Source organism: Apodemus sylvaticus, chromosome 7 (assembly GCF_947179515.1).
Source record: "Apodemus sylvaticus chromosome 7, mApoSyl1.1, whole genome shotgun sequence".
Lineage (NCBI taxonomy): Eukaryota > Metazoa > Chordata > Mammalia > Rodentia > Muridae > Apodemus > Apodemus sylvaticus.
In genome coordinates, this window is record NC_067478.1 from 109756491 (window position 1) to 109778669 (window position 22179).

The following is a 22179-nucleotide window of genomic DNA, read 5'->3' on the forward strand; positions in this document are numbered from 1 at the left end:
AAGCTCATGGTGCTTCCAGAATGCCAGTTGATTTCACAAGAGACTGTGCCTGTCCGTGTGGTTTCATTGAGTCACAATGCTGGACTCAAAGCACATGCAAGTTCCACCCAGCCTGTATGTGGCCCAGTGGAAGCCAGCCTATTCCAAGAACACCCATCCCCAGGTGCAGTTGATTCTAAAGAGTGTTGGCATCCTGCTGGCAATCTCGATTTTTCCAAAGGGCAGGCTGAAACCACAGGAACAGACCTGTCTTCACAAAAGCAAGACTTCACTGGCACCATAGCCAGTGCAAGTGACCTCCTCCTCAGTCATTCTGTCTGGGATTTACAAGAGAAACCTCATGTAGCTTCATGAGAACCAACTGGGTCTAGATAGCATCTCTTCTTCACAATGAAAACTATGCAGATTTGGAGGGGCTAGAGCCCTTAGCCGTGGCCACTGTCACTTACTGCCTAACATGTTCCAGAAAGGATTTAAGTCAGCTTACAGAGTGACACGCACAGTGAAATAAAATGTAATTTAGTGAGCAGGGAAAACAGGAAAGATAAAAATGAAACCAGGTTTGAGATTAATTTTTAAAATAGAAGCCATGCCCTAAAGTTGTGTACAGTCAATAGAAATGGGTCACAGTCCTGACCCTGAGTTGTCTGATAAACACTGGAAAAATAGAGAAAAGTGTTGTCTGTGGTTCAAAGAACTCCCTTTTCTCACAGGGAGAACCTTGGATCCCCAGAGAACCTTTTAATACTTACTTTACACACAATATCCAATAGCATTACATTCTCCACCTAGTGAGGAGCAGACTTAGGGCAAGAGTAATCTAAGGCAATAAGTAGACACTAATGAAGACTCAAGATACCAAGCATGCACTTCCTCCCCACCAAGAAGTCCTTAGGAAAACCATGACTAACTGCAGTTGGCAGTCTAACATTGACTTCAAGTTATATAAAGGTATAACGACACTCATACTACTATTGAAGAAAGCAAAGGAGATTGGCATCAAAAAGGTTAAAATGTATCAAAAATCCTTTCTTTTCCCACACCCTGAATTGTACTCCAAAAGACAATACATCATGATACATGATTTCTCTGCTTGGCCCCAGGCCTGTACAGCCCGTTAGGGATGGGTCCAATATTCTTTAGGGTCAGATCCATCTATTCCATCTTACAGAATTAGTTATCCCTTCTGCACCTTCACATCAGCTCAATACCATCGGTTGAAGAAATTTATGAAGAACACATTGCAGAAATTCTAATCCATTCCAAAGTAATGTCTGTTTTTGTTTTATTTTATTTTAGGACAAGTATCAATTTCGGCGCAAGATAGGAAGTTCTTCCAGATGGTCTAGAAATGACCGTGTATAATAAAAGAAAAACACGTCTTCAAGTGTGCACACCAGAAGGCCTAGGTCATTCAGAAGGCAAGCTCCTCACCAAGTAGTTTTATATTTCAGTGAGTGAAATAGTAATGATAAACTAGCCTGACGCACTCACGCTGTGCTAGGATGGGTGAAGGCCCAACATACAGAGTACCATATGTGATTGTCACCACAAGCCACCTGGCAATGTGAAAGCCCTTCTCACTCCCTCTGCTTCCTCCTGGGCATCTACCTAAGCCTCCAGGAATTCATCAGCCCATTGAATTTACTTGCAGGTAGAGGAGCTCAGAACACCAGCCAGTTTGGCTATAAGACATATTTGGCAGTTCTGCCACACCCCCTTCCCCCTCCCATTATTTTATACAAACATTGGCTGTAGCAAATTCCCTTGGGGGCTTGCTTTCTTCACCACCAGCACTTTGACTGTGTCCTCATTAGGTCTCCCTGTGCTAACAGTGCCTCACAATAACTGTCTTTTTTGCTTAATTCAAAGTCAGCTGCCTTCATTCTTACCTGTCACATAACCTTGCCACTTCCATTGTACTTACTGGAGCTAGGGATAACCTAGTTCCCATTTTTTAGCTAGGCTCTCTTTGAAGGATTTTACATCTCTCCAGCAGTCATGCCTAGCATAGTCCCTGGCCCATAGTAGATACTCATCTGAAAGCTGTGAGGAGAAAGTGAATTAAATTGTAAGTTCTTCTAAAGCACATAGCAAAAGTGGAGCATGTAGGTAGAATCCACAACAGCCCTGGCAGCCCTGTTCATATTCTTCCACAGGGAACCAGACCAGGTGTCCCTGTCATCCCAGATCTCCAGCCCCATGGGAGATTGGAATCCCTCCCTGCTTGGTGCTCCCGTTAAGTCTACAGTGAAATGAGAGTCACTACTTATGTAGGCCTCGTTCTTATAGATCTACAGGGCTTTCTATCTGAAAATAATGTAAATAATGAAAATAAATGATGTTACATCACATTGTTGCCTGCATGCCAAGACACAATCAGGCTGTTCCCTAAGAAGCTAAGAGAGATTCCATGAAGTAATTAGTGTTTTCCATGCCACAATGACACTTGTTCAAATATGTGTTCAAAAGCCTCTTCTAATTGCATCTCAAAGGTAATTTTCTGAGGAGAAATAGGATAAGATTCTAGAATGTTTATACTTAAAATAAACTCAAAGCTAAAATTATAAAATCAAATTGAAATTATACTTAACCTTGAGATAAGAAGGTCCTCTAATGAAGGATTAGCCTTGCCCAAAGAATCTAGCCTCCAGAATATCTTATATAACAGTGACATTTCCTAGCCAAGGCCTTTGATCACCAGAGAACTTAATGGTGGAATTTTCGAATGAGAGAGTGACCCCCCCATGGAGTAAGAGTTCCTCCCTCCAGATAAAATAGAGACAAAGGGCACCATTTTAGGCCTCCAGAGGTCAGCTTGGATGGAACCAACAGGGGAAATTCTTCCTATGGCTGAAGCAGAGAAGGAATGAAAAGCTGGAGAGAAAGCACCGAAGACTTGAGGTAAACCTGGAGAAAGGCTGGAAGACAATAACAAGGCAGAAGCAATGTGACGTCATAGGAAGAAGACTGAGATGCACCAAGGCAGAAGGCCAGTTAATACATCCAGAAGCACATTGTTCTGCTACTAAAAATAAAGGGCTAATTTTAAGTCCTAAAACCAGCTGAAAAAAGCCAGGACAGAACCATCCATGAGTGAAATTATTGTACAAATTGTGGTGTCAGACTGGAGGAGAGGTGGAGTTGAAGGTTCCAGTGACATAAGAGTGACCTACAAGTACCAGTGAGATTCAGTTGCACCCTGATGGTGAGTTTTAAGTCACCTTGACCCAAGCTAGAGTTACATAACCTGATTAAGGAAACCTCAATTCAGACAGTATATCTGTAAGACTGAGCTATAGGACATTTTCTTAATTAGTGATTGAGGGGCTCACCCCATTGTGAATAGTGCCATTCCTGAGCTAGTTTCCTGGATCCTGTAAGAAAGCAGAATGAGCAAAGCTATGGACACCATCTAGAAAGTAGAACCTTTCCATGGCTTCTGCATCAGCTCCTGCCTGCAGGTTCCTGCCTTGTCTGAGTTCCTGCCCTGACTTCCTTTGGTAATAAATTACAATGCAGAAGTGTAAACCAAATAAATCCTTTGCTCTTTGACGAGGTTTTGATCATGTTACATCAGATCAACAGTAACCCTCAGACAGGCTACATGTACATGCAACTGGCCATTCTATTGGCAGACCCACACAGTAGGAAGGACTCACAATGGTGGGAGCACCAGATGGGCTTAGAGGCTCTGCCAGTTATTTTTTATTGTCAGCTTGACACAACACAGAGACACCTAGAATGGAATTAAGAACCTCAATGAAGAACTGCTTCAATCAGATTGGCTTGTGGACATGTCTGAGGAATTGTCTTGATTAATGATTGATGTGGGTGGATCAGTCAAAATGTAGGCAGAGCCATTCCTTGGGCATGCAGGCCTCCTTTGGATAAAAAGGGTAACTGAGCATAAGCCTGAGAATGAGCTGATACCAGTGTTCTTCAATGGTTTCTGCCTTTACTTACTGCCTTGACTCCCTTTAGTGATGGACTATTACCTGGAAATGTAAGCTGAAATAAACCAGGCCCTCCTCCCCCATTTGCTTTGGGTCCTGGTCTTTGCCACTGAAACAGAAAGCTGACCAGAACAGAGGCAGAGTCTGTGCTCACTCAGAGAACCATAGTTCCTCACAACATGGGATAATGAGCATGAAGACCACGAATGAGGGCAAAGAGAAGTTGCATCAGAAGGGATCAGGATGCAAGAGGAAGGCATGCTAAGAGAACAGCCATTCTAGGGCAGGTCCTGGGTGAAAAATAAAAGTTCAGAAAAGATGCTCAGCCAACCGAAAATCCAGGACTGAGAAAGATAGATATGCAGCACAGTAAGTGTTAAATGACAAACACCACCAGGAAGGAACTCTCAGCCTGAGAAGGATCATTTTCAGGGCTGACATCTAAGCTGTACCTGATTCCGCTTAAATCAATGCAGCAAACAAACAAATACGCAAACAAAATTAAATGGGGCATATCCAGAAGGCAGGAGATTAGGCAGGGACCAGATTCTGGGTCCCTGTACTTGGCAGTCTAGCTAGGTGGTGGGACTGGTGCTGGTGATAGGAATAAATGTTTGTAAAAACTGTAATATCAGGGAAAGCATTTTGAACTTGTAAGCTGGATTTCTAAGACTAAAATTAGTAGTTTGAAAAACTCAGGTGTCTAGTGCCACCTGGTGCCAGGATACCTTAATCCCAGAATCAGTGTGATTAACTCATTTGAAAAGCTGAACTAGGTAAAGGAAAGCCAGAAGTATAATGCTACAGGTTACAATGAGCATGATCTTTACGTAAGAACTTTAAATCCAGTGGCAGTACTCAACAATCACTGTAAAATTACAAAAACGTGTTCCAGGACTATTCTTCTCTGATATAAGAGAAATTGTCTTGCTTTTATAGAACATAGCAAGTAGCTTGATATGATATCTAAATGTAAATACGAAGTCAGTGTTCCTTACATCTATATCTCCTTTTGCTTCATAATCAATAGTTAGTTTCATTTGTTGTGAAAAACAATGCGGGCCATTTAGGAGGCTTGTGATTACACCTGAAAGGAAGCCACTGGCAGCCCATGACCCCACTGCCACTATCATGATGCCCTTTTCATATTCCACATTCTCCTGTCCTGTTTTGCACCCTCTATCTTCCATCACCTCACTGGGAAAGCACACACCTATGAATCGTCTGGTGTTAGTCAACTCATCAGAGTTTGTAAAAAATAAAAATTAAAAAAGGCACTGTCTGGAGGAAGGAAAACATCTTCTAGCCTGGTCATCCCCAGACGGTTCCCCAACATAAACATATGAACAAAGCTTCTAGCCTACCTCCATCCCCTAAGGCAGTGGTTCTCAATCTTCCTAATGTTGTAGTCCTTGAAAATAGTTTCTTATGTTATGCCCCCCCTCAATCACAAAATTACTTTTTTTTCTACTTCACAACTGTAATTTTACTGTTGTTATGTATTATAAGGCAGATATTTGTGTTTTCTATTGGTTGTAGGCTACCTGCCACCTGCTAGTTGAGAATTGTTGTCCAAAAGACTCTGCCTATTGGTGTGGATCAATGGTACCCCAGTACTTTCCTTGTACTCTTTTTACTTCATCTTTATTCATTTTTGACACCTATTGGCTCTGATAAACATTCTCTACCAGGGTACCACAGTGGCTACACTAGGTTGTGACTCAAAGAATAGAACAGCCACTCAATAAGGACAAGACTAGATATCTATATCAGGAAGAACTCGAAACATTATAAGTCCAAATGCCTAGACCCCAAAACAAAAGTACAAGCCTGAACAGCCACGATAATATGTGCCTGAATCACAAGATAAGGACTTCAAAATAGCATTTAGGAATATGTTCAGAAACCATAAAAAAAGATATAAATAAACCGCTTAATGTGGCCTGTAAAAACACAAATGATTGGATAGAATAATGAAAGCAATTCAAGACATAAAATCAGAATTTAACAAAGAAATAGAATCACCCAAGTATCACAAAACTGGAAATGAAAACTCAGGATGTCAATCAAAAATCTCAGAGATAAGCATCACCAGCAGATTAAAAGACATGTAGAAGTGAATATCAGGTCTTGAAGACAAGGTAGAAGAAATGAAATAGGTCAGAAAAAGAAAATGTTAAATCTAAAAAGTAAAAAAATAAAAAACTTTCAGAAAAAAAATCTGGGCACCATGAAAAGACCAAACCTACAAATAATAGGTATAGAGGAAGGAAAAATTCAAGTGATAAGGTACAGACGATATCTTTAACACAATCATAAAAGCAAATTTCTCTCAATATAACGAAAAAGATGCCTATCAAGGTGTAAGAAATAGACTGAACATTGGACAGATAGGACCTGAAAAGAAATTGTTTATGACACATGATAATTGAAACATTAAATATCCAGAAGAAAGGGAATATTAAAAGCTGCAAGGGAAAAAGACCAAGTCACATATAAAGGTGGGGCTATTAGAGTAATATCTGTCTGCATGATGGAGACTCTGATAGCCTGAAGGGCTTGTAAGGATGTTCCTCAGGTTCTGAGAGAACGTAGATACCATCCTAGACTACTATACCCAGCAAAACTTTCAATTACCATAGATAAAGAAAAATACTACATAATTTTAAAATATTAATAAATTTCTGTCTACTAGTCCATCTCTGTAGAAGGCACTAGAAGGAAAGTTTCAATCTGAAGAGAAGGATAACTACACTAAAGAACACACAGGGGAAAATAATCTCAGAACAGAATCGAAGGGGATAGACCGAGGGCTATACAACAACAGCAACCATGGCAACAAATAACAGGAATCAATAAGTACTTAATAATTTTAAATATCAGTGATTTCATTTCCCCAATACATAGACAAACAGATTGAATTAGAAAATAGGATCCATTTTTCTGCTGCATCCAAGAAACACACCTTACCCCCAAGGTTAGACACTACTCCAAAGTCAAAAGGATGGAAAGGGGTATTCCAAACAAATGGAATTAAGATGGGAGCAGAAGTAGCTATTTTAGCACCTGACAAGATAGACTTCAAACAAAAGCAGTCAGAAGAGACAGAGGAGGACACTACATACTCACTAAAAGAAAAAGTCACCAAGAAGATATTACAATCCTAAAAATTAACATGCCAAACCAAAAGAAAGAAAGAAAGAAAGAAAGAAAGGAAGGAAGGAAGGAAGGAAGGAAGGAAGGAAGGAAGGAAGGAAGGAAGGAAGAAAGAAAGAAAGAAAGAAAGAAAGAAAGAAAGAAAGAAAGAAAGAAAGAAAGAAAGAAAGAAAGAAAGAAAGAAAGAAAGAAAGAAAGAAGAAACACTACTACAACTAAAATCACATATGGACCCTCACACAGTGATAGTGGGTACCTTCAATATCTCACACTCACCAAAAGAGATGTTATCTAGACAAACATCAGAAAGGTACTGGAGTTAACTGACATCATAAATTAAGTGGACCTGACAGACATCTTCAGAACATTTCACTACAAAACTGAATACACCTTCTTCTCAGGAGCTCATGGAACTTTCTCCAAAATTGACTACATATTAGTACATAATATGAAGCAGACATAAATTGAAAAACTACACTGAGTCCTATCTAACCATCATGGATAAAAACTGAATATCAACAAAAACAAAACCAGCAAAAAGTATAAAACTCATGCTCACTAAACAATTCACTACCAAATGAAAATTGTGTCAAGACAGAACTCAAGAGGGAAGATAAATGTTTTTGGAATTGAAAAACAAACAAACAAAAGAACAAAACATGGCATACCAAAATCTGTACAACATTGTGAAGGCTATTCTAAAATGTAATGTCACAGCAATAAGTGCTTACATTAAAAATCCAGATAAATCTCATATTGGTAACTTAATGATACAGCTGAAACCTCTAGAAAAACAAGAGGAAATAATTCCCAAAGGCAGTAAATGAAAAGAAAGAAATCAAAACCAGGGCTAAAGTCAATGAAACAGAAACAAAAACAACCATACATAGAATCAATGAAATGAGTTAGTTCTTAAGAAAATCAAGACTGACCAACTCTAACCAAATAAACCAGATAGAAGATCCAAATTAATAACAATAGTGATTAAAAAAGAGACATTCAAGAAAAAACTGAGGATATCCAGAGAATTATAAAGACATATTTTTAAAATCTCTATTCCACCAAACTGGAAAATCCAAAAGAAATGGATGAGTTTCTTGATACATACAACCTATCAAAATTAAGTTAAGATAAATTTATCAATTTAAGCAGACCTAACTCCCCAGTGAAATAGAAGCAATTACTGAAAGTCTCGCAAACAAAAAGAGCCTAGAACCAGAAGGAATCAGTGTAGAATTGCACCAGACTTTCAGAAGAGTTAATGCCAATACGCTTCACATTAGTCTACAAAATAGGAACTTAAGAAACACTGCAAATTTTTTTATGAGTACACAATTATGCGATACTTAAACCACACAATGACCCAACAAAGCAAGAAAATCACAATTTCCCTTTTGAACATAGATGCAAAAAATTGTGTCTAAAATATTTCCAAAGTGAATTCAAGAACACATCAGTAAGATTATTCACCATGATTGACTAGGCTTCATTCAGAGACACAGGATGGTTCATCATATGGAAATTTAATAAATAAAATCTATTAAATAAACAGACCAAAAGACAAAAACCACATGATCATCTCATTAGGTACAGAAAAGTCCTTTGACAAAATTTACTGTAACTTTATCATAAATGTCTAGGAGAAATTTGGAAAACAAGGGAAATACTTCACATAGTAAAGCAATTAATATCAAAAAAAAAAAAACAAGCCACAGCCAACATCAACCTAAACAGAGAGAAACTCAAAATTTTTCCACTAAAATCAGGAACAAGACAAGGTTTTCCATTTTCTTCTTACCTATCTGATATAGTACTTAAAGTCTTAGCTCGAGACAACCAAAAGCCATCAAGTGGACTCAAATAGAAAAGAAGTCAAAGTGTCTTTATCTACAGATGGTATGATTTTATGCATCAAAGACTATGAAAAACTTATACAGTTGGCCAACACTTTTATCTAACTAGCAAGACACAAAATTAATAGACAAAAATCAGTAGCCTTCATATACAGAAATGACAGACTCAGAAAGAAATCAGAGAATCAGCACCTTTCTGAGTGACCTTCAAAAATAAGTTCTAACCATGCAAGTAAAAGACTTAATAAATAAATTAAGTGAATAATAAAAACTTTAAGACATCAAAGAAAAAATTGAAAAAGATACCAGAAGATAAAAAAGATACCCAAAGATCAATAGGAATATTGTGCAAATGGCCATTATACCAAAAACAGATTTAATGCAGTCTTTACCAAAAGTCCTACAGAAATTCACATAAATTGCAATGTTCAACTTCATATGGGAAACACATGTGCATGCATGCACATATATACACACGTGCACACACACACACACAAAATAGTTAAGACAACCCTGAATAATAAAAGAACCATTAAAAGTATCACCATTCAAGATTTTAAGATGTATTACAGAGCTATAGTAATGGAAACAGCAATATATTGGCATAAAAACATAAATCAATGGAATCAAATTGAAGATTGACACATTAAGTTCACACTTGCCTGAGTTTTAATAGGGTAGCAATTTCAATAAATAGTGCTGGTCAAATTGTAGGGCTGTTTACAGAACAATGAAAATAGAACCATCTCTATCATGATGCAAAAAACTCAACTCCAAATGGATCAAGAATCTGAATATAACACCAGATATCCTAAATATGATCAAAGAAGCAGGGGAAGGCTCTAAATGATTGATATAAAGAAGGACTTTCTGAACAGGCACAGGCATTAAGATCAACAATTAACAAGTGGAACTTCACGAAAGATTTTGTATAGTAAAGAAGGCACCATTCCAGTAAAGTATGAGTCTACAGAATGGGAAAAAATAATTACCGACTGTACATTTAACAGAGGGTTAGTATCTAGAGTACATAAAGCACTAAAAAGAAACTGAACATTAAGAAAACAAATGACACAATTTAAAACAGGGTACAAAACTAAACAGAAAGTCTCAAAAGAAGTCTCAAATGATGAAACACAAGACTGAGAAACACAAAGAAATGTTTCAGATCTGTAGCTACTAGGAAAATGTAAATTAAAAGCTGCTTAGAGAGTTCATCTTATCCCAGTCAGAAGGGCCAAGAGCAATAAAGCAATTGACGTAGCGCTGGAGAGGTTGCAGGGAAGAGGGAGACACTCATCTATTGTTGGCAAGACTACAGACTGGTAAAGGCACTATGGAAATCAGCTATTGGTTCCTCAGAAGGCTGGAGTGTCGTCTACTTTCATCATCCAGCAGTACCACTCGGGCATATGGCCAGTGGACTCTCTTGGGCAGTGAACTCTTTGTCTTGCTTTAGAGTCATTTGCTCATCCACCGTCATTGCTGTTTTATTCCTAATAGCCAGAAATTAGAAAAAGCTCAGATGTCCATCAACTAATGACTAGATGAGGGAATAATGAAAATGTGGTACATTTACACAATGAAATATTATTCAGTTGTTAATAAGCACAAAGCCCACAGATAAACAGATGGATCTAGAAACAGTCACCCTGATTGAGATAACCTAGACCCCTAAAATAGATATGCTATATATTCTCTTCTATGTGAATGCTAGCTTTCAGCTTTTCATATGTGTGCTGCAATAGAAATAAATAATCACAGAGGTTAAGGACATTGTAAAGGACCAGGGGGAAGAAGGGTATCTCCCAAGAGGAAATAGAATATAGTGTTATGGAGAGATAAAGGGGAAACTAGAACCAGAGGATAAAATTGGGGTTAGGAGAGGAGCAGGGTGAAGTAGGGAATACAGGTAGGGGAAACAAACATTTAATGCTTTTTGAGAAACTATATGTAAACCTACTACTGCAGATGTGTCTTAAATTACATACAAGCACAAAAGCAATCTAAATGAAGTCACCATTCAATGGGAAATATAATGCCCTAAACTAGACATCTTATGCCATCAAGTAAAACATCCAGTGATGGGAATGGTTACATCTTCTTGAGTCATATGATTAGCCCTCTGGAACTATAAGAAAATACCCAACTAAATGCTATGTTTTGTAAGTTGGCCATGATGTCTCTCACAGCAATAGAGCAGCAAAGTAATTAAGACATTCTGTGCCAATGGTCAGAGCCTCTCTTAGCTCTAATCAGAGAGTATTCTTCCTGTAGCAGTTGGAAATTAACAGAGATCCACAGCAGAGTAATGTAGAAAGAGTGAGAGACTTTGGAAAATCCAGTACTAAATGGGGTGCCTTACTCAAACCTCTCCCCTTAAAGCTTAGGGACCTATACAGAAGAGGATGTAAAAGATTATCAAAGCCGAAGTTCTTCAGGTGAGAATTCTTTGTTTAACTCTGTACCCCATTTTTTAATAGGGTTGTTCGGTTTTCTAGAGTCTAACTTCTTGAGTTCTTTATATATATTGGATATTAGCCCTCTATCTGATGTAGGATTGGTGAAGATCTTTTCCCAATTTGTTGGTTGCCGATTTGTCCTCTTGATGGTGTCCTTTGCCTTACAGAAACTTTGTAATTTTATGAGGTCCCATTTGTCAATTCTTGCTCTTAGAGCATACGCTATTGGTGTTCTGTTCAGAAACTTTCTCCCTGTACCGATGTCCTCAAGGGTCTTCCCCAGTTTCTTTTCTATTAGCTTCAGAGTGTCTGGCTTTATGTGGAGGTCCTTGATCCATTTGGAGTTGAGCTTAGTACAAGGAGACAAGGATGGATCAATTCGCATTCTTCTGCATGCTGACCTCCAGTTGAACCAGCACCATTTGTTGAAAAGGCTATCTTTTTTCCATTGGATGTTTTCAGCCTCTTTGTCGAGGATCAAGTGGCCATAAGTGTGTGGGTTCATTTCTGGATCTTCAATCCTGTTCCATTGATCCTCCTGCCTGTCACTGTAGCAATACCATGCAGTTTTTAACACTATTGCTCTGTAGTATTGCTTGAGGTCAGGGATACTGATTCCCCCAGATTTTCTTTTGTTGCTGAGAATAGTTTTAGCTATCCTGGGTTTTTTGTTGTTCCAGATGAAATTGAAAATTTCTCTTTCTAACTCTGTGAAGAATTGAGTTGGAATTTTGATGGGTATTGCATTGAATCTGTATATTGCTTTTGGCAAAATGGCCATTTTAACTATATTGATTCTACCAATCCATGAACTTCAGATGGCGGACAAGCATCTTAAAAAATGCTCAACTTCATTAGTCATTAGGGAAATGCAAATCAAAACAACCCTAAGATTTCATCTTACACCAGTCAGAATGGCTAAGATTAAAAATTCAGGAGACAGCAGGTGTTGGAGAGGGTGTGGAGAAAGAGGAACACTCCTCCACTGCTGGTGGGGTTGCAAATTGGTACAACCACTCTGGAAAGCAGTCTGGCGGTTCCTCCGAAAACTGGGCATCTCACTTCCAGAAGATCCTGCTATACCACTCCTGGGCATATACCCAGAAGACTCCCCACCATGTAATAAGGATACATGCTCTACTATGTTCATAGCAGCCCTATTTATAATTGCCAGATGCTGGAAAGAACCCAGGTATCCCTCAACAGAAGAGTGGATGCAAAAAATGTGGTATATCTACACAATGGAGTACTATTCAGCCATTAGAAACAATGAATTCATGAAATTCTTAGGCAAATGGATGGAACTAGAGAACATCATACTAAGTGAGGTAACCCAGACTCAAAAGGTGAATCATGGTATGCACTCACTAATAAGTGGATATTAACCTAGAAAACTGGAATACCCAAAACATAATCCACACATCAAATGAGGTACAAGAAGAAAGGAGGAGTGGCCCCTGGTTCTGGAAAGACTCAGTGAAACAGTATTCGGCAAAACCAGAACGGGGAAGTGGGAAGGGGTGGGTGGGAGGACAGCAGGAGAGAAGGGGGCTTACGGGACTTTCGGGGAGTGGGGGGGCTAGAAAAGGGGAAATCATTTGAAATGTAAATAAATTATATCGAATAAAAAAAAAAGATTATCAAAGCCAAAGGTAATGGATGATTCCAAGGAAGCGGTGTCTCCTAGACAAAACAGGACTGACACACATGAACTGAGAGATTATGGCCCCATGCACAAGAACTGTTCAAGTACAAGCCAGACAAATTCCTAGCACTGAAAAGGGGAAGCTTCTAACCAAGAAGCTATGTACAAGTGATACCTGCTGGGAAGGGAAAGTCCATCCTCCCCAAATCAGTGTCACTGGGGAAATCCACCATATTACAGGCAAGGCCCGGGACAACTTGACCAACACAAGAGAATAAGAGAATGCCATTGATTTTGTTGGGGTGGAGGTGCCATCTTTCTTTTGGCCTTTTAAAAACTATATTGTTTGAAGGACACTCTCAGCCAGCCATTGAATTTAGCACAGAGTCCCCAGTGAAGAAGCTAGAGAAAGAACCCAAGGAGCTGCAGTGGTTTGCAGCACCATAGGAGGAACAATAATATGAGCCACTCAGAGCTCCCAGGGACAAAATCATCAGCCAGATAGTTCACATGGTGTTATCCATGGCTCCAGATGCATAAGCAGGAGAGGATGGCCTTGTTGGATATCAAAGGGAGGAGTGGCTCCTGGTCCTGGAAAGGGTCAGTGCAGCAGTGTAGGGGAATACCAGGACAGGGAAGCGGGAGGGGATTGATTGGGGACCAGTGGGAGGGGAGAAGGCTTATGGGACTTTCAGGGGTAGGGAACCAGGAAAGGGGAAATCATTTTTATTTACATTTTGAAATGTAAATAAAGAATATATCTAATAAAAATATATTGTATCTTTTGATTTTTTTTGTGTAAGAGAGATAAAGTTGGATGGGTATAGAGGTGAGGAGGATCTGGGACATTTGGGAGAGTTAAAATATATGAAAAATTTAATTTTACATAATTTTTAAAGGCGTGAGCACTGGAAACCATGCCCATTAAGGAGCATAAATATAAATATCTAGATTCCACAGTACTTCACTTTCACATCTTGACTTTCCTACATTGGAATGTGAGCATGCCCTGACTTCAGAGTCCAGAACACAGCACTAGGGGGTGATATATTTTCTAATATTTGCCCATACTGTGTGCGTACTTGTGTTTGACCTCTGCTCCCCAGGCAGCATGGCTGAATCTCTTTGGGAAATTCAGTTGTGGTCGGAAGAGGAGTTGGCACTGGCTGCTAAACATCACAAGGAGCCACTGTGGGAGACAGAGGTGCCTACTGCTCTTGGGCTTCTCAGTTGGCATCTGGGGCATAAGGAGAAGCAGCAGGAGGCTGATGGAGATGTGAGAAGGCTCAAGGCATGAGCTGCCTCACATTTTCCTCAGAGAGAACTATGTGTGAATCCACTTATAATGCAGATCAGTTGTCAATTACTTCCCTGCACTCTACAACCCATCCAGCTACCAAAAATATTTCAAATCACACCAGTAAAAAAAAAAAATGCAAAATGTTACCACATGTGACTATTAAGTAGGAAATTTAAGTCTTAAGACACCTTGTCAAAACACTTAGCATTTTATATAATCTATATAATAGTTTTGTGCGCAGAGATATACACTTTTCTATTTAAAGAAGTTTATTGTGATTACAAAGGATTTGAACATATCTCAAAATTTGTTATCAGTTTAGCCCAAGGATCAAATTGAAGTGTGAATTTTTAAAAAAAGCAAAATCTTAAATGTTTCCTAAAGGAAAAAATTAAACATTGATTAATACTCCTTTATCTTTTATTCCTCTAAAAGTGGTGATTTGTCAAATGTTTAGACAATAAAAAGTTTATTAGCAAAGATACTGAATTAGGTAATAGGCCAAAATAAAAGAGCTCACAAATCCCAGACTTTTTAAACATAAGTAATTCAGAGAAATCAAATATTTCATCTTGATAGAAAAAATTACCACACATAGAATTTGCTTTGTGAAAAGTTCCATGAACTTAAGAACACCCAGAAGAGAAAACACTGTCAGGGATATACTTCACTATGTCACAAACAGATAGATCTGTCTGTTGATCTGTCTGTCTGTGTGTGTGTATGTGTGTGTGCATGTGTACATGCCTGAGTGCGCACGCATGCGTGTGTGTGTGTGTGTGTGTGTGTGTGTGTGTGTGTGTGTGTGTTGTATGAAATAGAGAGAGAAAAACTTTCTTTCTCATCAGTAAAAGACAGGTATGTCTTTGAAGGATGATAAAAATAAGCCAAAATCCAGTATGCTATTTATACTAGTGGTGATTTCTTATATGATGGCAAGAATTCCTTGTCCTATAAGAACTCTTAATGAATATATCAAGGCCATAATTCTGACCACATATCAGGTTGCTTTCAGAAATTCCACCTGTGCTTTCAAATACACTAGGAAACACTTGGCAGGTGTGGTTTGCCATGTGATGGCTGTTTTGGTCTCTCCTCTACAACAAAAGTCATTGCACAAAAATGACCAAGAAGCCTTGACTAACATTTTCAGTAAGAGAGAAACAGTTCGTTTCCAAATAGTTCAAGGTTTTGCCAGCTAGAACCTAAAAAAAACAAACAAACAAACAAACAAACAAAAACAATCAGGTCTCTGTGATGAGCTCAGGAGCTGCCACAGTTAGAGTTGAAGAACTGACTAGGAGCTCAGGAAGGTCCCCATCAAACATCAGGGACATAGGATAAGGGCACACGGTGAGCTCGAGCTGTCCTCTGCCACGTGCCAGTGGCTTCATGGTAGTTGCCAGATGGAAAGTGACAGTTTTCTGACTGGCTCCAGCTTGGTCTCACCCTGTAGTAGCTCATCTTCAGTCTCCTGTTTCAGAAAGTCTTCCCAGAACCCCGAAATTGGGCCTGTCTAGAGCACTACAGAGCAATTACCTTTCTGTGTGGGAGTCCATTTCTCTTCTGCTTCTAAGAAAGGAGGAATGCCCAGGACATACCCAATATTGACCCTCCCACTTCAATACGAGGGAGGAGGGAACATCCTTCTGCTGTTGAATCAGGGTGGCAATAGGTTATATGGCTGGCAGAGTTGTCTACATTTCTCCTCCTGTCATTTCTAGAGAAGAGAAGAAGACACAAGGCCACCCTACACCAGACCATGCCAACAACAGACAGAACACAAGCCCAGTTTCTTCCTACATCCTGCCTTACTCTGCCTGCACAAAGAACAAAAGAACATGCCTGAACTTGCCCAGGCTGGCCACATCTAGCCTCTGATACAAACACCCTTGGCCATGTTGCTGTGGCTGTTGTAGACCTTTTAAAGAATGTAAGAGGGCAGCCACCTGGCCACTAAATAAGTCAATTCTTTCTGGGTTTGTGCATTCATTTGGTTTCTTGGGATATCTGCCAAAGCCACACTATTGTCCTGCTGAACTCAGAGGAGCTTAAAAAGAATTAATCCACCAGAGGCAAAAGAAGTGGGAATTTGGTAGAGAAGACCAATCTCTACAGCCCTGCTCTCCAGTTATTGTTTTCGGTGAAATCTTTTGAAAAGAGAGGCTGATGAGGTCTTGGAAAGGTAGAGCCCCTCCATCCTAATTGCAGCAGAGAGAAGGGTCCAACCGGAGCCTTCAACTAGAGTGGGAGAGCTTCCAAAGGGGGGCCCTTTGCTTGTTCATCTTCTAATTGATAGTAGAGAAATAGTGCCAGCCAACAGCTCCAGCACCTCTAGCTCTTTAATTCAAAACCTCATTAAATAGGAGAGCACTTCCTGTTGTCTTGAATTCACAGATAGATAAGCCAAGGCTTGTCCAGGAAGGTTAAACAGCCTGGTGGTTGAAAGCTAAGAGTGCACAAGGCTAATACTCTTAATTGCTTTGCTTTCCCAAGTTCCCCCCTAGGCTTTACAATTCCAAATAAAATACAGGCCATCCAGGTGGTTAACTCATCCATCATCTCCAGCTAGGACTCCTTAGGAAAGGGGTGGAGCCAATCTCGGGGGCAGAACAAAGGGAAAAAATAAGGGAACCCAGAGGATTCAAATTATAACAGGAAAATGGCTGAAAGAGCCTAGCGTATGCTAGAGCCAAATGGCTTGGCAGATACATCCATGCTTGGGGATCTGTGATGACAGGGACAGTCTTTTTCCATCCCACTTTGGGCTGCCTTTATAGAAATTTATCTTTTTATGTCCAAAGATCAAATTAAAATAAAAAGATCACATTTAATGAGAGCTAAGGGAAATAAAGTGGCGGCAATTAAAGAGTAAAAATAACCTCCCTGCGGTTGCAGACCACAGGAGTTTCCTAGTTTTAAGAGCTACAGGCAAATCACTTAAACACGGCTTGCATTCCTCTCATGTTTCCTCACACGCCCACGGTGGTTAACGTTATAGGCAGGCATGGCTCTTGAACTCCTGGAGTTGTGTAGTCACCAGGAGTGCAGCAGGCCAAACTTATCAGCTTCCAGAGCAATACTGTTGCAAGGAAGTCAAAAGTAAGCCCCTCTGCTGGGAGCTTCTGAGTGTTAACTGGAGGTCACAGGGTAGAAAGGACAGAAAGTCTCAATCTTAATGCGATCCCTTCCCTCCTTCAACCTCAACTCTTCTACTGTCCTCTGACTCTGTGTATGCATCCTCATAGCTGATCATCATCCAAGTCCTTATTTGTCCATGTGCAGACTGGATCTGGACTAGACCACAAAGCACATGTGAATTGTTTCTCAGACCCGGAATGACTGAATTCCCTCAACCATAAAACAGACGCCATGCTGATCTGAGATTCAGTCTATGCCTGTACTCAACAGGCTTGCTTGCAGGCTAACTACCAAAACCTTCCCTCAGCTTAGAGGCAGCTTCCCATAACATCTGTAAGACACAAACTGTATCTTCTAGAGAAGACAAGCCTGGAATACTTCATAAAATTTACCAATTTTAGACAAGATGATTTATTGAGCAGAAAGAAGTGGAGGTGATTAGCCTACAGTTGAAGGCCTTACTTGGTGTATAAAATGATTTGATAGACTTGGTTCCGAGGTCAAGCATACTCTCAATCTATATTCCCAACCTATCGGTCAGCACACTGTACTCACCGGTAGAAAGTGGTGTAGTCCACTGTTGAGTGGCAGGTCTGAAACTCCCAGGACTTGAGTTTCTGGCATTCTCGGTGGGCACGCAGCTTCACCTTCACGGTGCCTTGACATAGCTCAGGCACTGGTTTTCTCTGTGGCCTGTTGCAGAATTCGTTGGATTCCACCCTCCACGATTCCGCAAAGTCATCCACGTCAAACTTGAAGTTCCCATCTCCACCCATCAAGTCGTCACGTTTATGACCATTGTAGTTGCCACAAAGACCACAGAGCTTGCCCTTGAGATGAGGGGCAGCCATGACCTCCACAAAACTGTCTCCATCCCACGATATCTCCAGACCTAGAAAGAGGACAGGAGGATCAGCTACTCCAGAATGGTGAACAATCCCCAATTGTATAGATCTTTACACAGCATCGGTCATCGCCCTTCAATGTGCAACCCTCGCCACTGTCTAAACTCTTCATTGACTTTCAATCTCACCACCAATATTCAATCTTACAAAAAAATAAATCACTTTATTTGGACAGTTTGGAACTTATCAACTGTATAACAGTTCCCTTTGTAATATCTTCTGTCCTTAGAGGCTGACCTCCATAGATAACTAATCTTACCACAGTATTCTAGTGTTTGTTACTTTCAATTTTTCCCAAAGTAGTTGTGTTTGTCCAAATTGTGTCTTTGCTTATGAAACTATGACTATAATCTCAGAATGCAAAGAAATAAGCATTATACCTTTAATGGGATTTTCCATCTCTTTATCCAAACATTCTATGTAACTATCTCTTTAAATATCAAAGGAAATTTTCTAACCTGCCTGCTTATAATGAGAGTTTTTTGAAACACATATGTAAGTTATGACTATATATTCTTCAGAAGACAACACTCAGATCCATGAAAGCATTCACTCCTTTGTTATGCGTGGTGATTCCCGAGACACACATCACCGCTGACAGACATTTCCTGGAGGTGAATGGTTGGAAGGTCATTTACTTTTATGTCTTCATTCCTAGAGTGGACATAGGTTGAGTATCTGAAGAGATACTGGAAACTACTAGAATGTGGGCAAAATTTGCTCTTGTGTTATCTACCATCACACCAGTGCTTCTGACTCACCAAACAAAAAACCCAAAAACAAACACACAAACAAACAGCCAAAGCAACAAACAAACAAAACCAGTCTTTCCTCTGGAGGAAAGAGAACACCCTTGTTTGAATAAACTAAGTAAAATACTGGAAGATTTGTTCAGAAGCTTTTTACCAGAAATACTAGGCTAGAATTTGAGGAACATCAGTAATAAATGATATGCTAAATGCTGAACTTCTATCATATATGGAGAGTGAGGCTATAGTATGGTGGCATTCCACAGATAACTCTGACCAGGCAGTTAGGAAAGAGAGACACTCTCTCAAATCCACTCAGATGTTGTGTGAAACTACTACCCTCAAGAGAAAGGAGAATTCTATGTGAAAAGCCTGTGAAGATTCAACCTAAAGAAAATAACTAATTTTTTCTAGTTTTCTGTTCTATATGCACATCAGTACCATTTCACCTGACTAATTTCTAGCAGGGCCTAAGCTCCAAGATGACTAAGAATCACAGTGGTGTGAACTCCAGAAGCCTCTAGAACACATTTATGTGGATGTCTGCACTGGATTATCATCATTGTCACTGTGTCCTGATTCTCCCATTCATGGGCTTTTAGAATCTTAATAAAAGTAATCTTTCATTTTCCTGAGTTGCTAACTAGGCAGATGAGCAAATATTAAGAGTTTAGAGATGAGATGAGGATGGGTCTGAGAGAAAAGGAAGGAAGGAAGGAAGGAAGGAAGGAAGGAAGGAAGGAAGGAAGGAAGGAAGGAAGGAAGGAAGGAAGGAAGAAGAAAAGAAAAGAAAAGAAAAGAAAAGAAAAGAAAAGAAAAGAGAAAAGAAAAGAAAAGAAAAGAAAAGAAAAGAAAAGAAAAGAAAAGAAAAGAAAAGAAAAGAAAAGAAAAGAAAAGAAAAGAAGCAACTTGGGTAGATGGAATGAAAGAGAACTGGCCTTGCTGGGATATTAAATTTCCACAAGATGGAGAGGTAACAGAGAAGACATGAGCAAGACATACCCAGAGGACGGATTCTAGAGCTAGAAGTGCTCTGGTTTGAAAATGTCCACAAAGGGGGAAGAAGATAAGCCAAATGACTCTCCTATGAGAAAGCCACATAGCTACCATGAGATAAAGTTACTTTATGATGAGCTATTGGTAAAATAAACCAGCGTTCCAAAACTGGAATTCTCAAGAAATAAACAGGAAAAACCCATAAGGAATCTACTTTGTGCTAAATGGAAGGAACAGAGCATTCTAAATCCAGGACAAATGGTTGAAAATTGTTTGTTGCTGCTGCTGCTGCTGCTGCTGCTGTTGTTGTTGTTGTTGTTGTTGTTGGTTTTTTTTTTTTTTTTTTTTTTTTTTGGTTGAGAGAAGAGGATGAGTTCAAAGAAGAAACTTAATAGTATGACAAAGGAAGGATGAAAGAAAGTCATAGGAAAAGTGTTCTGGGAGAAATCTGGTGAAGTTGGGGACAATGTTGGCACCAAGTAAAGAGAGAAGAGACACAGGACTGGGACACTCATAGCACACCTTATATGTGGTGCTGTGTATCACATAGTGTCAACTCTGAGAGCTTTCATATAACACCATGTCCATTTCTACATACATCACTATCTAGCAGACTACCTGGCTCACAGTACAGACTTGGTACGTAAAGGAATCACCCCTGTGAGACTGATGGATTGAGTCTGTAAAGTTAACGAAATTCAGTTCCATGCTAGCTAAGACACTGAAATAACTGTTTTTGAAAGAAGGCAAAGCCACTATCAAATGATTTGTAGTATGTTCTCCAAGGTGCAGAAGAAACCTGACCTCCCAAGCCTGTACCCAGGCAGTTACTCAGCAAGAAAAACAAGGGGAGAAAATCAGTTCCATACCAAGTCCAACTGTTTGAGCACAATTCCAAAGATTTTCCACGTTGCAAAATTTTCCAAACTGCAAATCTCTTTCTTAGACAGCAGGCAAACACTGTTCTTCCAAGTACCACAAATAGTGAAGAATTTACATCCGAGGGGGGTCCAATGTCATTGCTGACAATGATAAAATGACTCTGAACCTTTGGGCAACTTAGTTCTGCAAATTCAGTGGTGGAGAATAAGCTATCACTGTGTTCTCTCTATGCGGGGTCTGGACCAGACATGGAGACCCACTTTGCTTTTAGTAAACTCTGCTCAAAACTTGTGACATCTCACTCATAAAACATGATTCCCCAAAGCATCCATCCTTCTTTGTTGCAAGCACACTGAGATTTTCACTGTCCCGTGCCAGGCTTCACACTGGAGGGAAATGAATTTTCTGCTACAGCTGTCTTGGTACCTTGTACTAACATCATTTATACATGTGTCTGTGCAAATTCGTTTGCCTTTTATGAGAGGAAAAGCCTTGTGAGGTAGAGTTATGGCAGGACAAGGAAGGCTTTGGAAGGAATGGCTCTTCTACATGGTCCTTCCAATGGGCATCTCAGTCAAGAACAACATCAAGAAAGGGCTTAAGAGGTAGGAGATGGCCCTTTCCAAAGCTGGGATGGGTTTCCCAATTCTCTGCATGAGAAATTGGGTAGAAATAGCTAGCTAGCTGTCAGTGAGCTGAAGCAGAAGCACATGTCCCATCTGGGCCCACGAGCAGCAGCCGCATTCCACGTCAGGAAGGGCCTTCCAGTCTCCCCTTCTCACCAAGGAGTATTTCCCCAACCTGCTTTCTGTATTGTTTTGGTTTCTAGTTATTGATGGTTTTGCTATAGTCCACTTAAAGAGGGCAAGAGACGTAAAGCCTGGATGGATTCCATATTGGCGTCCTAAACTACATGATTTGTCTCTTCAGGTCTTACCCCAAGATACATTCTGAGTCCAATAATTGTACATCTGTACAAAAACAGAATTAAAAGCGTGTTCCTTGTGTATGCACTTTCAGGTAGACCTGATGAAGAAAATTGATGGCAGAAAGTTTACATTTAGAATATTGGCTAAGAACTTGTGACAGGGTGATTGGTGAGGATGTGTGACCATAACTGCTAAGATGTTTCTA

At 39.8% G+C, this 22179-nt stretch overlaps 1 protein-coding gene across 2 annotated transcripts in view; it reads right to left on the bottom strand.

The window, feature by feature from the left end:
• The window catches only part of Bmper (BMP binding endothelial regulator), a 258331-nt gene that overhangs the window by 64683 nt on the left and 171469 nt on the right, over nt 1-22179 (bottom strand). For both annotated transcript variants that reach the window (XM_052188805.1, XM_052188804.1), the window contains one exon: nt 18069-18405. In XM_052188805.1, coding sequence (XP_052044765.1) covers nt 18069-18405 — 337 coding nt within the window. The remainder of the gene's footprint in view (nt 1-18068; nt 18406-22179) is intronic.